General features: G+C 40.2%; 1 protein-coding gene across 1 annotated transcript in view; it reads right to left on the bottom strand.

Moving 5' to 3' along the window:
- The window catches only part of LOC136125128 (centriolin-like), a 54,813-nt gene that overhangs the window by 4,297 nt on the left and 33,846 nt on the right, over window positions 1-16,670 (bottom strand). The window contains exons 19-30 of the mRNA XM_065879944.1: window positions 15,828-16,020; window positions 13,079-13,209; window positions 12,558-12,684; window positions 11,624-11,788; window positions 10,692-10,851; window positions 9,181-9,296; window positions 8,885-9,102; window positions 6,076-6,233; window positions 4,871-4,944; window positions 2,578-2,766; window positions 1,913-2,138; window positions 381-586 (exon numbers count right to left, since the gene is read on the bottom strand). Coding sequence (XP_065736016.1) covers window positions 381-586; window positions 1,913-2,138; window positions 2,578-2,766; window positions 4,871-4,944; window positions 6,076-6,233; window positions 8,885-9,102; window positions 9,181-9,296; window positions 10,692-10,851; window positions 11,624-11,788; window positions 12,558-12,684; window positions 13,079-13,209; window positions 15,828-16,020 — 1,963 coding nt within the window. The remainder of the gene's footprint in view (window positions 1-380; window positions 587-1,912; window positions 2,139-2,577; window positions 2,767-4,870; window positions 4,945-6,075; window positions 6,234-8,884; window positions 9,103-9,180; window positions 9,297-10,691; window positions 10,852-11,623; window positions 11,789-12,557; window positions 12,685-13,078; window positions 13,210-15,827; window positions 16,021-16,670) is intronic.

Genomic DNA, 16,670 nt, shown 5'->3' with positions numbered 1-16,670 from the left:
AAAGGGCACGATGAGAAAAACCTGTGAGCACAGACTGCAGCTGGGTAAGAATGTCTTTAGAGGCTTTCCTTCCCCAGCCCCCTCCTCGACCCTGCTGGGGAGGCTGGACCGCTGAGGGTGCTCTCTGCTCAGTGCTGACATCGTCTGTGCACACGACCATCGTTCCAGCCAGCCAGACAGCTCCTCTAGGGCTGAGCCCAGACTCTGGCAAAATCTACCATCAGCTTCAGGAACAAATTACACGTAAATGCACCACAAACCACAGTTGGGTTAGGGACTTGGTTGACAGGTAATTTATTTTCTCTACCTTGAAGCAGTATTTTAGTTAAAAATGTAAAGGCGTCATCTCCTCATAAACTGCCTGGGCAGCGGATACTCACGAGAAGGTTCTTCTCCAGCTGACTCCGCTGGATCTTAAGTGCTTCCTTGAGGCCGGCGACCTGCTTCTCGGCTTGCTTTCTCTCTGTCAGGAACTGGTTCCGCAAGAGGCTGAAGTCCGCCCTCACAGAGTCCGTCTCCTTCTGCAGAGCCAGAAGCTCGCCTGACTTCTCCAGTAACTGCTGTTCCCGTTCTGAAAGCTGTCGTTCTGAAATGAGCATTTTAGGTAGTTTAGCCCGAGGCTCTGGGCTGGCCCTGGGCAGACTCCACAACGACATGCCACCCACTCAGGCACTTTGCTCCATCACTCAGTCGTCCAGATCTCCCTTGACCCACACCAGAGGCCCAGAAAAAAGCCCAGAGAAGGGTGCCTCTTGATGTAATTTGTTCCCAGAGGCCTGATCCCAAAGTGACAGACAGCTACTGTCTTCCCTTTTGAGTCTTTGAGACCAGAGAGCACCAACCCTGAGGTGCAGGGAACATGGAACAGACTACTGAAATGTTTTTTATAAACCTAATTTTAATAAAGGGGGGCACACAGTATTTCTTCCTTCATGGGAAGCAGCGCAGAGGAAAGAACACAGGATTTGGAACGGCACACATCTTATTTTCTACAGAAGAAACGTATTTCCTGGTGTTTAATGGGAATCGTGTATGCAAACACCTAGTACATAGTGAGTACTCAATAAATAACGCTTATGCACAACAGTGATATTTAACACAGATTTTTCTAATCACCCTCTGTAAAGCAACACCCCGCCCAGATTTCACTTCTCACACCTCTGGCATGGTCAGACTCGGCATATTTGTTAGCTTTCAGTTTATTAATGAAATGGTTGGGTCTGGATGCATCAAGAGTTCCCAGGGAATAAAGGAATAATAACCCTTTCAGGTCCCAAGTCCACTGAGTTCACTCAAGGTAGAACAACATTTTCTGAGCATTATTAAAACCTAAAGCCTAAGAAAAAGAAAACTCATTTATTGATGTGAGAATGATCATTTACCCTGGATTCCCATGTCAACTTCATTTATGTATGGCTCGAGAGAGTAAACAAACCCAAAGGCCAACATCTGTATCTTAGTACCATTCACTATGTCAAATTTAGACAGAAGTAGAATTGTTAATATTGTGGGTTTTTTAAAAATAGATTGAGATGAAATGGATCATTGTTCCAAAGCTCAGAATTAATGTACTTTATAGAAAGCCTTTAGAGCACCTTTTGGCACTTCTCTGCCTTAATGTTCCACTTCCTTGAGACAGCACTCTCGAAGAAAGCAATACAGTAAAAGTAAAAAGACCTGACAGTCTTGGAATCAAATCCTATCTCCATAAAGACAAATTCTCTCTGTCCCTCTGAGCCTGTTTCCTCTTCTCTCACAGGGCTGGGAGGATCAAATGAGGGACCATTCTTCCCACTGTGCTTGTCCTGTGCCTCCCGTCTGGGCTATAGCTGGGGCCTGGGACTCCTTCGCACATTTTACTCGACAATCAGCAGATTTCCCCGCCCTCAGTGCAATGTTCCAGAATACATACGGGTTTGGGAGAGCGTCTTCTCCAGGGTCTCACCCCACCTTTCCTCTTCCTGCAGAGTCCTGATGCGCTCTTCAGCCACCAACACCTTGGTCAGCACCTGCTCCAGTCTGCTTTGCTGGTCTGCTATCTCCTTTTCCAGCTGGTGCCGCTGCTCCTTCAGTGTCACTCTACTGGCTTCTAATTTTTCTTCTTCACTTTCTCTCTCTTTCTGGAGTCTCTGAAACATCTTAATAGAGAACAACCTTAGTTAGTCATAAAATAACAAATACCCAGTGTCTTGAGGGAATCTTCATGGACACTAGATAGATTCCAGTTCAACAGAAAGTAGAAAACAACCCATGGGGACAGAGAGTGAGTTCTCTTTACAAAGGTGATCAAGTAGGGACTGGAAAACTGTTTGGCCAGCATGTGAGGAGGGGATTCAAGCAGGAACTGGCACGTGGCCTTCAAGACTCCTTACCGGGCCTGTTCTATGGTCTTAATGGCCTGTAATATTAATACCAAGGGAGTCAAAGAGTTGGTGTAAAATCCCCTCTGGTCACACAGGGCAGGTAAGGGAAGCTAGTCCCAAGGGGGATACTTCTCAGCAGCTTTCTGCCAGGGGAAAAAAGCTCACACAAGTGATAAAATGTTTCCTCTTATATAACGTCATAGATGTGCAGTACCATTTCCTGTTGGGCTAGTTTGGCCTTGTTTTCTTCAACTTCATTCTGAAACACCTGCAGTTGTTGTTGTTTTGTTTCCTCTTCTTTTCGGCAGACTTCCAACTTCTTTACTTGTTCTCTGATGTCCTCCTGGAGCCTGGTCTGCTCACTGAGCAGTACATCCTGACGCTTGGTGGTGTGGAGCAGGTCCTTCAGGTGAAAGAACAAATTGAAACTACGGACAAAGCCACCTTCATTACAGGTGGCTAGTGCCACAGCTACATCTATCTACTAAGTCTGACAAAATTAAAGCGTAAAAGTTCCATATCCTTTATTATTTCAACAAACATACAAAGGTACCTGGAACTCAATTTAATCACTGGCTTCCCTCTTTTTAGTACCTAGGATGACAGAGATGTCAGAACCTCAGCAAGAGACTCAGTTCCTCCGAGCTTTAGCTGCCTTGTCACTGAGATGGGAGTAAACAACACCCACCTCACAGGATTGCTAAGGTTAAGAAAAGCTATGAATAAGGCTTAACTCTGAAAATGAACCTAAAGTCATGGTTTTGCTACTATTTGAAATATTTATACAGGTTAAAAAACTCAGACAACAGGAATTCCCTGGTGGTGCAGTGGTTAAGAATCCGCCTGCCAATACAGGGGACACGGGTTTGAGCCCTGGTCCGGGAAGATCCCACATGCTGTGGAGCAACTAAGCCCCTGCGCCACAACTACTAAGTCTGTGCTCTAGAGCCTGCAAGCCACAACTACTGAGCCCACACACCACAACTACTGAAGCCCGAGTGTGCCTAGAGCCCATGTTCCACAACAAGAGAAGCCACCACAATGAGAAGCCCACGCACTGCAACGAAGAGTAGCCCCCGCTCACCACAACTAGAGAAAGCCCACGCGCAGCAACAAAGACCCAACACAGCCAAAAAAACTAAACAAACAAAAAAAAACCTCAGACAACAATAAATACTTCTTTCTTCAAGGAACCCCAATTAAGCACTTTAGGAAAAGTTACCATATTTCTAACAACACAGAAAATATTCATACGAACCTGTATAAGACTTCTTAAAAGAGATAGAATAATTTAAGTTTTTTTTTTTTTTTTTTGTGGTACGCGGGCCTCTCACTGTTGTGGCCTCTCCTGTTGTGGAGCACAGGCTCCGGACATGCAGGCCCAGTGGCCATGGCTCACGGGCCTAGCCGCTCCATGGCAGGTGGGATCTTCCCGGACCGGGGCACAAACCCGTGTTCCCTGCATCAGCAGGTGGACTCTCAACCACTGTGCCACCAGGGAAGCCCTAATTTCATTTTTATATATCTTAAAACACAGAATCTTAAAGGTAGAAGGAAGAGAATTTAGATGTCTAATCTAACCTGTAATTTACAGAGTAGAAACTGAGGCCCAAAACTTGCTTGAGTTTCTCTGAAATTCAAATTTTGGCAATAATCTCACAGGACAACACTGACTTACCTTAAGAAGATGATCAGAAGTACAAGGGTAAAAAGAATCTGCTCTAGGGGCTTCCCTGGTGGCACAGTGGTTGAGAATCTGCCTGCCAATGCAGGGGACAGGGGTTCAAGCCCTGCTCTGGGAAGATCTCACACGCCGCGGAGCAACAAAGCCTGTGCGCTGCAACTACTGAGCCTGTGCTGTAGAGCCCACGAGCCACAACTACTGAGCCCATGTGCCACAACTACTGAAGCCCGTGCACCTAGAGCCTGTGCTCCGCAACAAGGGAAGCCACCACAATGAGAAGCCCGTGCACCGCAATGAAGAGCAGCCCCCGCTCACCACAATTAGAGGAAGCCCGTGCTCAGCAACAAAGATCCAACGCAGCCAAATAAATAAATAAATTAATTAAAAAAAAAAAAAAAGAATCTGCTCTATTCAACACCTGACAAGATGAAGGCCCAGATTTGGCCATGATTCTGCAGCTCAACGAGTGATCAAATCTAAGCCCAGCCTTTGCAGGCCTCATCTGTGCCATGGGTAAGAGATGGTCCATCTGGTCCCTGAAGCCCCCAGAGTGGCTGCTGAGGGACTGTTGGGCTCTTTTAGCCATGACCTTACTTATTAGCTTCGAGTAAAACGTTGTTTGAATAAAGAATTCTAGGGATAAAATAAACTGGAAAATCACTGCTCTGCATCAAAATTTTTGTATATCTTATATTTGTGTTTTATAAATGGTTCTAAGGGACCTGCTCATGTGAAAAGGAACCAGCCTACTTGATTTGTTATTTCAACCAATTATCTGCATGCCTTCAGGACACTACTAGAAGATTACCTTTGTGAGGCTTACCTGTTTTGCTAGGTTCAAGTGGTCTTGGACATCAGCTAGTTCCTCCTGTAATGAGTTTACTGCTTCCCGTTTTTCTACAGAAATAACATTTACATAAAATAAGAAATACTTATGTATACATGTTCCAGATTCCTATCGGTCCACTCAGAGAAGTAGAGTAGAAGTGAATTTATACTTCCTTCTGTTAAATGTATGACTATGCCACCCTATCTTATTAAAGGCTAAAAGAGAGGTACATGCGCAATCCAGATCTGGACCTGGAGCCCACGTTTTTAAAGACTTGCATGTTCAAAAAAAAAAGACATGTTACATGTGCAAAACCTCACAATGAAAATTTACACATAATAATACCTCATGTTGATGAGGTGCATGGTTTAAAAACAGGTATCTTCCACATTGCTGATAAAAATATAAATTTGGTACAACCCTCCCGGAAGACAATTTGGGAATAAATTTTATGTCTGTACTGGTTTTGTCACTTACTAGCTGTGTAAGCTTGAGCAAGTCACTTCTCGCTTAGGCGAGTCGCAAGGAAACTAGGCTTACGTTGCTTTATCTGTAAATGTCATGAAGTAATAGTTTCTACCTCATAAAAATGTTATAAGGATTAAGTGATAAAATTATATGAAACACCTGCATCACGTCCAGGACACATACTGCTGGCTAGAATTACTTAGTAACTTATAAATAAACAATCACAAGGCTTTATAAAGAGTTGGTAATTAAGATGTTATTTGCATCTTTGTTTTTGTTTTTAAATCTAAACACACACACACACACACACACACACACACACACACACACACGCCCCAAGGAAAAATCTGGAGGGATATTTACTAAATTGATAATAGAAATTATCTCTGAGGAGTGAGGTGAATAGTAATTTTTATTTTGTCGTTTTGCTATGTTTTTAAATTGTTCTCTAAAGAATATGAGTTAGTTTTTTTAAAAAATAGCTTTACTGAGATGTAATTCTCATACCATGCATTTTCCACCCATTTAAAGTATACAATTTCATGGCTTTCCGTAAGTTCACAGAGTTGTACAACCACCACCATACCTAATTTTAGAACATTTTTCTCACTTCTAAAAGAAGCCCCATGCCCTGTAGCATGAATTATTTCTGTAATACGAAAGCAAACAATTAAATAAAGAATCTAGCAAAAGGAAGAAAGTCACATCTCTCCTGTTGTGCTGCCTCATACCCTGGAGCTGCTGCTGCATGGCTGCGATGTCTTTATGCAGTGAGAGTTTGTTTCTGTTTAGTTGGTCTAGCTCCTGCTGCAGTTTTCTGACATCCACTTCCAACTTTTCTAAGTCTGATTGCTTTGTTCTGCTATTCTCCTCTGTAGCTGCTAAAACCCTACAATACAAATGGAGAATAAGTTAGACTGTCAAATACAAAATGTCTAAGCACACACACGCGACAACTAAGGAATAGTGTTATATTTCACAATGTAGTTGTGGAGTCTGGTGATATTAATAAATATTAATAATTTACCAAATTATTAAATGTTATTAAATATTAACACAATGTAAGGCTCTTCAACTCATTTTCAAAAGAAATCTTATTTTCAGCTTTCCAAATAGAACATTTGGAAATGTTTATCATTTCAAAAAGTGACTTGCTAAACCGCAGTTTTATAAAAACCAGGGATAACATGGATAGCACTTATAATTCCAAAAATGTGATTAAGGACTTCCCTGGTGGCGCAGTGGTTAAGAATCCACCTGCCAATGCAGGGAACACGGGTTCGAGCCCTGGTCCGGGAAGATCCCACATGCTGCGGAGCAGCTAAGCCCGTGCGCCACAACTACCGAGCCTGTGCTCTAGAGCCCTTGAGCCACAGCTACTGAGCCCATGTGGCTAAAGCCCGTGCGTGCTCTGCAACAAGAGGAGCAACTGCAATGAGAAGCCCCCGCACCACAACGAAGAGTAGCCCCCACTTGCCACAACTAGAGAAAGCCTGCGCGCAGCAACGAAGACCCAACGCAGCCAAAAAATAATTAATTTTAAAAAACATGATTAAAATGGATCACTAACTTCTGATAAGTGAAAATGCAGGAAACACACTGCATGTATAATAGGATTTACCCAAAAAACAGATATGTATGAGCATGCATTCCTTTACACGAATGGAATCATATACTATGGACTGGTTTTCGTCTGGCTTCTTTCAGTAAGCATAGTTACTTTGAGATTCATCCATGAATTTGTCTGTATCAATCCTCCATTGCTTTTATTGCTGAGTAGTATTCTATGGTATGGCTATACTATAATTTGCTAATCCATTCACCAGCTGATGGGCATTTAGGTTGTTTCCAGTTTTGGCTACTGCAAATAAAGCCGCTATGAACATCAGTGTACAGTTTTTGTATGGACACATGCTTTCACCTCTAGGTGTGAGAAAGCTAGATCTTCTGCTAGGTGTATGCTTGCATTTTTAAGTAACTGCCAAACTATTTTCCAAACTGGTCTTACTAACATTTTATACTCCCATCAATTGTGTATGAAAGTTCCTCGCTAGCATTTGATATGGTCAGTGTTTAATCTTAGCTATTCTATTAGGTGTGTAATGATATCTAATTGTGGTTTTAATTTGCATTTCCCTAATGGTTAATGATACCAAGCATCTTTTCATGTGCATATCTGCCATCCATATATTTTCTTAAATAAAATTTCAAATCTCTTGCCCATTTGAAAAATTGGGTTCTTCATTTTCTAATTACTGAGTTTTGAGAGTTCATTATATCCTGGGTACACGTCCTTTATCAGATACATGGTTGCCAGGATTTCTCTCGCAGTCTGTGACATGTCTGTTCATTATCTCAACAGTGTCTTTTGAGAAACAGAAGTTTTAAATTTTGATGAGGTCCAATTTTATCAATTTACTCTTTTATGGATCATGCTTTCAGCGTCTTATCTAAGGAATTTTTGCCTAACCCAAGGCCACAAAGATTTTTTCCCCCTACGTTTTCTCCTACAAGTTTTATATTTTGGTTTACATTTATGTTTGTTAATTTTTATATGTATCCAAAACCAAATTTTTTTGGTTTTTGATACGTAGTGCTTTTAGCAACAGTTTTTGAAAACACCATCTTTTCTCTACTTTGCATCTTTGTCAAAATCAGTTGTGCATATATTTGTGAGTTTACTTGCAGACTTCTGTTCTGTTCCATTGACCTTTTTGTCTATCTTTATACCAATACCACAGTGTTTTGATTACCATAGCTGTATACTGTCTTGAAATCACATAGTATTAGCCCTAAACTTTTGTTCTTCTTTTTCAAAGTTGTTTTGGTGTCATATCTAAAAAGTTTTAGATTCTATTCTAGGTCCTCTGCATTTCAATATGAATTTTAGAATCAGATGGCCAATTTCTATTTTAAAAACCTGTTGGGATTTTTTTTTTTAATTAATTAATTTATTTATTTATTTATTTTGCGGTACGCGGGCCTCTCACTGTTGTGGCCTCTCCCGTTGCGGAGCACAGGCTCCGGACGCGCAGGCTCAGCGGCCATGGCTCACGGGCCCAGCCGCTCCGCGGCATGTGGGATCTTCCCGGACCAGGGCACGAACCCATGTCCCCTGCATTGGCAGGCGGACTCTCAACCGCTGCGCCACCAGGGAAGCCCCCTGTTGGGATTTTGACTGTGATTGTTTTGAATCTATAGATCAATTTGAGGAGAACTGAATCTTTTTTTTTTTTTTTGAGAACTGAATCTTAACAATGGGTTAAGATTGGGTCTTCCTACACACGAACAAGCATATATTTTTTATTTAAAAAAAAATCACAACAAGTTATTTTAAAAAATGCTTTTGGGGAAAAAAAAAAAACCTAAAAGGAAAATTCACCCCAAAATGCTATTGGTGTATTGTATTGTGATACTGAGTTTGTGGCGTATTTTGTATTTTTTTGCCTTTTCTCAATTTTCCAATTTTTTGAATAGTGTGTTAATAATGCTTTAGCCTTCCAGATGGGATCTTACAAGCTTACTTGTTCCTGCTCTCACCGTTTGGTTTGTGCCAACTTCTTCTCCCAGCCATCACATTTCTCTTCGAGATCTTCCTTTTGTTTGCACAAAGACTCAACACACAACTGCAGTGCTCGGGTCTCAGCAGTTATTCGCTCCATTTCTCGTTTGTCCCTCTCCAAGAGCTGCTTCTGCCACTCCATTTCCCCTTTCTGTCGCAGGGCTGTCTGCTGCAAACTGTCCAACTCCTGTTTCTCCTAAAGCAGATAAAGGAGGAGTCAACCATGCAAACTGAGAAAGACCGCGGTTCACTACCAGTAAAACAGCTTTATTACCTCTAGCACTTCAACCTGAGCCTTCTCTAACTCAGACACCTTTTGGTCATGTTGTAGCTTCAAACCTTGCAGCTCATTGTTTTCAAGTTGCAACATGTCCAGAATATTCTTTAGTTCTAACAGAAACAAAGCATGGTCCAGGCTATTAAATGAATGTGGAAACATTTACAAAATGAAACAGAAAATAATGCTACTGGCTGATACAAGGAACAAAAGATAATAAAAATGTATTTGTTGTGCTGAATTAATGGAGCTAATTAATTGTATTCTGAATGTAAAAAGCCTTTAAAAGTATTGCTAAACACTAATTTGTTATAAACATTTAAACAAAAACATTCAACAGAGACCTAGTTCTAAAAAGTACTTACCCTACCTAAAAGAATTTAAATCAAAATAAATAGGAAAAACTTTAAAATATATCAGCTGACATTTATATAACAATTCTTTTGTCCTTTGAAATATAGATTTTTAAATATTAACTACTTTTATCTGATTATAAAAATATTTGTTCATTATAGAAAATTTGAAAAAAGTATAAAAGAAAAAAATGAAAACCCATCATTATCCTACCATCCAAAGACAATCACTACTGCAATAGCATTTTGATGTATTCCCTACCAGGAGTGCACGCACACGAATAGACACACGCACATATATATATTTTAAAATAAATTTTTAAAATATATATCAATATTCAGTTTTTATCTATTTTTTCACTCTCCTTTCATCAGCATTTTTACATGTCATTAAATGTTAAAATATGTTTTTTTAAAAAATTTTATTTTATTTATTTTTGGCTGCGTTGGGTCTTTGTTGCTGTGCGTGGGCTTTCTCTAGTTGCAGTGAGCGGGGGCTACTCTTGGTTGCGGTGTGCGGGCTTCTTATTGCGGTGGCTTCTCTTGCTGCAGAGCACGGGCTCTAGGTGCCCGGGCTTCAGGAGTTGTGGCTCGCGGGCTCTGGAGTGCAGGCCCAGTAGTTGTGGCACACGGGCTTAGTTGTTCCGCGGCATGGGGGATCTTCCTGGACCAGGGCTCGAACCCGTGTCCCCTGCATTGGCAGGCGGATTCTTAACTACTATGTCACCAGGGAAGCCCAAAATATGGTTTTTAAATTAGTCACTTGTTTCCAAATTTTGTCATTACAATTTCTGTTGCAAGTAACTGACTCAGTCAACTTAATTTGTAAAACAAGGAAATAAAGGCTTACTTCTTAAAAAAAAAAGAGAGAGAAAATAAATATTGCTGCGATGTACATAAACGCTTGCCCTCTCTAGATAACTGGAAATGGGCTACCCGGTTTAACAGGTGTGAGTTTAATAGTCTTAAGACACTGGGAGGTTGTTCCATTTTATACTTCAATCAACAGCCTGTAAGTGCTCTTCTTTCATCACACCCTGGTCAGCAATGAAGATGATTATTTTGCTTTTAGTTAATTTGAGTGGCAGAAAATATCATATTCCTTTTATAATCTGCTTTTCTTTGATTAGAAATAAGGTTAAACTTTAAACTTACCAGTTTTATGTTTAGACATTTGCCCTAAAACTACCTGGAGATTTTCTTCCTCTTTTTCAATTTCCTGCTTTATAAGTGAAAGTTGATTTTTTTTCTCACTAATCTGGACATTCAGTTCTCCCTTCTGAAAACTCAGTTCTTCCAGAAGAGATTTTAGTTCCTGTGCAAAGAAAAAGAAAAGAAAAGAAAAGAAAAAAGTCAACCCACCTTCACCAAGTTATGAATAGAAATTACTTTAAAATCAGTTCTGTTATTAACTGTCTCATTTCATAGAAATTCTCATTTGGAAACAAGCTCATTTTGAGTTTTACATCAAGAACAGCACTATATTTTACACTAACATACTTCAGTATAATAGAAGTAAAAAAGTAACACGTTATCTTCATTTAAAATTTATATGCAATATTTACTATGAGCAAAGCAATGTGTTGCAGAGAAAAAAGGCTGACTCGGACACATCTCCTGCCCTCAAGGGGCTTAGCACCTGGTGGGGAAATAAGGCAGGGAACAGAAACATGATCACGAAAGGCTATGGTGCCCTAGGAAATGTGCAGAGTGCTACTAAACTCAGAATCGAGAGAAACTCCTTCCAGGGTTAAGGAAAAGTTGGGGAAGTCTTCTTAGTGGCATGAAGCTGGGCCATGAAAGCTGGGTCGGATCTGGACATTCCCAGAAAGGGAATTCCTAGAGAAGAAACAGTATGAGAAAGGCACAGAGGCATAAAACCTTGGGCATGTCCAGAAAACAACACAGGGGGAGAGCTATGCATGGCAGCCACAGCATGGATAGATAGCACAACACCAAGCTTGTTACAGAGGCATCAAGATGCAGGAATTTATATTTGCATTTTAGGGGGAAACCAATGAAAATATCTCAAAATAAATCTACAGGACTATACTAGGACTCTTAAGAAAAACTACTGAAAAATGTACCCTGATGTGACTGCACTTCTCAGCTACTTCAGTTTCTCCCAGTCTCAGCGCTTCCTGGAGGTCAGCTCTGGCCTGGACCATGCTTCCCTGGAGTAGATGCAGCTCCTCCTTTTTATGCCCCAACTGTCTGTCCAAGACAGCCATCTCCTGCTGCTGACCTGTTACCTGCATTAAAGAAAAGTAAAGAATGCAAAGCCTGACAAAGCGCTGAGATGGAGAATATTTAGTCCAGCTAAAGGTTGTGTGGGGAAATAAGGAGGTAGTCTAATTCTCACAATCCTAGCTGCAAGAGTCAGGAAGGCCAGGCTGGGGGGCTGCAGGCATAAAATGCCTAATAAAGGCCTTGAGCTCACATAGGTAAAAACACTTAAATCACAGCAAAAACAACAATATGATAATAATGATTGTCCTTCAGGTTATGGTTTTCAAAGAACGTTCATATCTATATTTTATTCCAATTGGCAACCACCTTGGCAATGGAAGTTAGGCAAGGGTTTAAAAAATTTTGTAAATTTAAAACTTATAATTTTAAGGGCAATACATATTTAGTTACAGAAAAGCAGAAAATGCAGACATGCAAAAGGAATAGAAAATATTCACAATCCCCCCCTTATCAGATGACCATGTTTGTACTTTGGTAGAGACTAAAAATTCAAACACAAGTATACATAAACACATTTAACATAAATGATCTCAGAGCATACTGTGTTTTGAGACTCACTTATTCAGTAATATATCGTACTGAGTTGAGATTCACATTTGGGTTGGACTCTCTTCTTAAGCACTAAGATATATAGCCTCATTTATGCTTTATACTTTATTATGTATTTTCCAGTCTTTTCTACAATCAAACATGTATTACTTTTTATAATCATAACACAAATGTAGGTTTCCAAGCAGCATGAGCTGGTTTTCGATGGGTCTGCTGCCCTACCTGGCTTCTCAGCTTTTCCAGCTCTGCTCTGCGGGCCTGCAGGAGGGTCTCCGACTCTTTAAGCACCTGCAGATGATGATCCTCAGTGCGTTCTGCAGTCTCGATGTCTTTTTGCAGCTTCTGCAGCCTACAAAGCACCAGCAGTACTAGAGCAAATTGGAAGGGAGACAGAGCCCCAAGAGCCGCCTTCCAGCACAAGCCCCTTGAAGGCCTGCAGAGGCCGTACTTACTCTTCTGTCAGTTTTTCCTTCTTCTTGTTTAGACACTGGAAGTCTGAGTCTTTTGCCGCAACAACTTTGTTTATCTCTTTCAAGATTTCTTCTTGCTGAATTTTGTGCTGCTCCAAATCCTTTGTGTCAGACTGGAGCAATCTAAAACACATCTCTTTATTTCCCCCAGACTCCTTAGGCTTGACGTGCATTTATCATAGAGCAATTATCATAGAGCAATTATCGTCCTCTTAGAATCAAACTTCTCATTCATCTCACCGAGTACATCAATGGCTGAGGGAGTCCACCTACCTGAGCTGCTGATCGGCTTTGACAAGGTTAACAGCAGTTTCCTGAGCTCTCCTTTCTAACTCCTCAGCATCTTTCTCAGTTTGCAATAAATTTCTTTTGGCATCAGTGAACTTTTCAACAGCATCTTTTGTCTAGAAAAGAAACTGTCGTTAAAAGCAATTCAGTTACAATAATTTCTCACGGCTACTGGTATCGTAAATTGGCACAGCTCTTGGAAAACAAGACAATACAGAAAGACTGATAAAAATGTTCACTCACTTAGACTCTCCAATTCTCAAAAAAGAATTCAGAAGAACTATTAAACAAAAATGCTCATTGTATACTGAAACAATACAAGACTTGACAAACAATCGATTCAGTAAGTGACAATGCATCAGCACAATGGAATACTGTGCAGTCTTTAAAATAATGACAATGTAGTAACATAGAAGAATGTTAATGATAAAATGTTGGCTGAAAATAAAATTTTAAATGGTTTAAGCACTGTAAGAGCAACTATAGAAAACTATCTTGTCAACAAAGACAGAAAGGTTATGCAAAAACAAAAATAGTCATCTGAGGGTGGTGAGATGGTGGATGATATTTTATTTAAAAATAATCTGTAATATTATTATATGTTATTTTTTTCACTTAAAAATATCTACCCCAAAACAACAACCAAAAAAACAGGAAAAAAAGAAATTAGGGCTTCCCTGGTGGCGCAGTGGTTGAGAGTCCGCCTGCCGATGCAGGGGACACAGGTTCGTGCCCCGGTCCGAGAAGATCCCACATGCCGTGGAGCGGCTGGGCCCGTGTGCCATGGCTGCTAGGCCTGCACGTCCGGAGCCTGTGCTCCGCAACAGGAGAGGCCACAACAGTGACAGGCCCACGTACCGCAAAAAAAAAAAAAAAAAAAAAAAAGAAATTAAAGGAAAACAAGAAATTTTAAAAAGTGAAAAAACAAACAAATATCTACCCAATTAAGTGGCAAGGAAGTGATTCTATCAATAATCCCTCCACATAAAGATTCTTCCTTTACTCTAGATATTATCTTGTTAAGTAAAACCCCATTAATCTAAGGATGATTTAATTATGGCTGAGAAACACAAATATTTAATACTTTTGAAGTATTTCAAAATCTTCCTATATATGATTTGGCAAAAACATCATTTTTTTTTTTGTCACCTTGGTTTCTTTTTTTGTCTCAAATAAGAGGCTTAAAATAATGTCACGAGAGGTCCAAAAACAGAGTATGGTTTGTACTTGGTTGAGCAGTGACTCACTTTTCTGCCAAAACACTCCGTGTTGCAGTTGCACTCAAGTCAGAGGCATCTGTGTGTGAAGCTCGTTTAGTAAATACCCCGTGTGGATGCAAGAGGGTTTGGCCAGTTCCCAGAGAGCAAGATATTTCACCACGCTTCTTTCCACTTTGGATAGCTGGTTTCTACCAGATTCATCAGCAAAGCATTGGACACAACTCACTATACACTACAGAAAGCCAGCCAGGTCCCTAAGTAGTTTTTTATCCCTTGCATGTCAGGTTTTAATAAGTCTGGCACATTCCTTACAAAATGCAGCACTTTCTCCTTTCCTCTTCCCTTTTAGCAAGCTGCTTCCCTGAGTCATTTTGGGAGGATGAAGGAGGAAGAGCTTATTAGTCTCGGTTCACTTACTATCTCTGCCAACTACTAGTCTCAGCAATTTTCTTTTATACACCAGTGATACATTTTTCTCTGGTCCTGCTCACACCTATTTTCTCTCACAGTAATCTAACATGTGACAGAAGAGGGAACTGATCACCTGGAAAGAGATGAGGAAACTTCTCCATTCTTATTAAAGCCATCACTCACAGAATTTCTTTAATAAATCCTTCATTTCAGTTCCTGGGTAATAGATTTCTATTCATTTAAATTGATCCATGTTGAAATAACAATGTAAAAATAGTAGTTCCTGATGTGCCCCATATGGATTCGGGACTTTTGATGGGATTCCTGGAATTCCCATCTAAAGCTCTCTTGGTGAGTCAGAACTTTAGCTGTATGACCCTGGGCTAGACCAGCCTCTGAGCTGCATGTGCGAACTGGGCTAATGACCATCTTACAATGCTGCCAGGAAGGTTAAATGAAGTGGTATTTATAAAATGGCCAATGTGTGGCCATAGCAGGGGCTCATAAAAGGCAGTTCCTTTTCTTCCCCAACTTCCTCTGTGCTTCAGTCTTAAGAATACTACCTCAGGCCCCAAAATATTTGATTTTATATTACTATCAACTTGGAGAACAAAGTAAGAATAAGAGTCTTGTGAGGTCCATTGTTACAAGAATATAAGATTGACCTATTTAATAAACACAAGATATCACAGCCCGAATAATTTTCAAAAGACACACATAGGATAAGGAGGTGGGGTGTGTTAGGAACTAAATGACTTTCAGGAGCTTTAAATATGCTATTGCATTTAATTCATACTGAATTATACTAGGTTAATTCTAGTATAATTAGTATAATCTAGGTTAATTAGTACAATCTAGGTTAATTATACTTCATTTAATTCATACCGAACAGTCTAGGTTTTCTTAGCCTGAATTTACACAGGAGGAAAGCAAAGCTCGGGGACTTAAGCAACTTGCCCAAATCCTCACAGCTCCTTAACTAGCAAAGCACAGACTGACTTGGACCACTGTGCTATTCACGTTTCCTTTCTAACCCTTCCTGCCGCCACCACCGCCGACAGCAAGCCAGCAAGCCGTCTCACCCCAAGCACAGCAGCACATACTTTCTCGGTTGTGTGTGAAAGTTCACTCTCAGCTTCCGCCAGCAGTCGGTCAGCCTCCCTGAGCTCTGCTCGACGTTTCAGGAGGGTCTTCTCGATGCACTCAATTTCATCTACAATATCTTCATGGTGCCTGAGTGATTTTTCTATTTCTAGTTCATTCATAAGACTCTCAACATTTCCATCAATGAAGTCTCTAAAAAAATCATATATACACACTCATCAAGAGATTTTAAATGTGACAATATAGATACTTGTAGCCTAATGATAAAAAGATGCACAATGATTTTCTAATTTTATATGAGAAGGGACTGGACAGACAGCTACATCTGATTAAGTTCAATGTCTATGCTTACCTTTTTACTCAACATGGCATACTGTTGACAGTAAGTGGATAATATGTATAATGTATGAGGCAGTTGTTTTGTCCTTTTAAATATAAAGATTATTTTTTCATCAGCACTTGGTCAAGACAATGCTGATACTTCAATTCTTCTGTGGTATAAAAATAAAACAAACCACTGCCTCAATAATCATCCATTCCCTCAAAACTATCCTAAGTTTCTACTAGAGTAAAATTATGGTGACGATATTTGACAAATCAGAAAGCGGAACACAGGACTTGGTAAATCAAGGTTAAAGTCAAAATTATTTGAAAACGGGACTATCATTGACAGAAAAACATGAAAATAAATTCAACCACATATTAACAGATTAATTCTTCTTTGGACATTTTTGTGTTATCCAAATTCCCTAAAATGATCATTTATTATACATTTATATATAACTAGGAAAAGAAGTGGTTCTCCCACTGCACTATACCCCCCTCAAAAAACTTCACCTCCC

The sequence above is a fragment of the Phocoena phocoena genome, chromosome 6 (assembly GCF_963924675.1).
Source record: "Phocoena phocoena chromosome 6, mPhoPho1.1, whole genome shotgun sequence".
Classification (NCBI taxonomy): domain Eukaryota; kingdom Metazoa; phylum Chordata; class Mammalia; order Artiodactyla; family Phocoenidae; genus Phocoena; species Phocoena phocoena.
The sequence above is the reverse complement of the archived record's forward strand: the minus strand, read 5'-3'. Positions and strand labels throughout refer to the sequence as shown.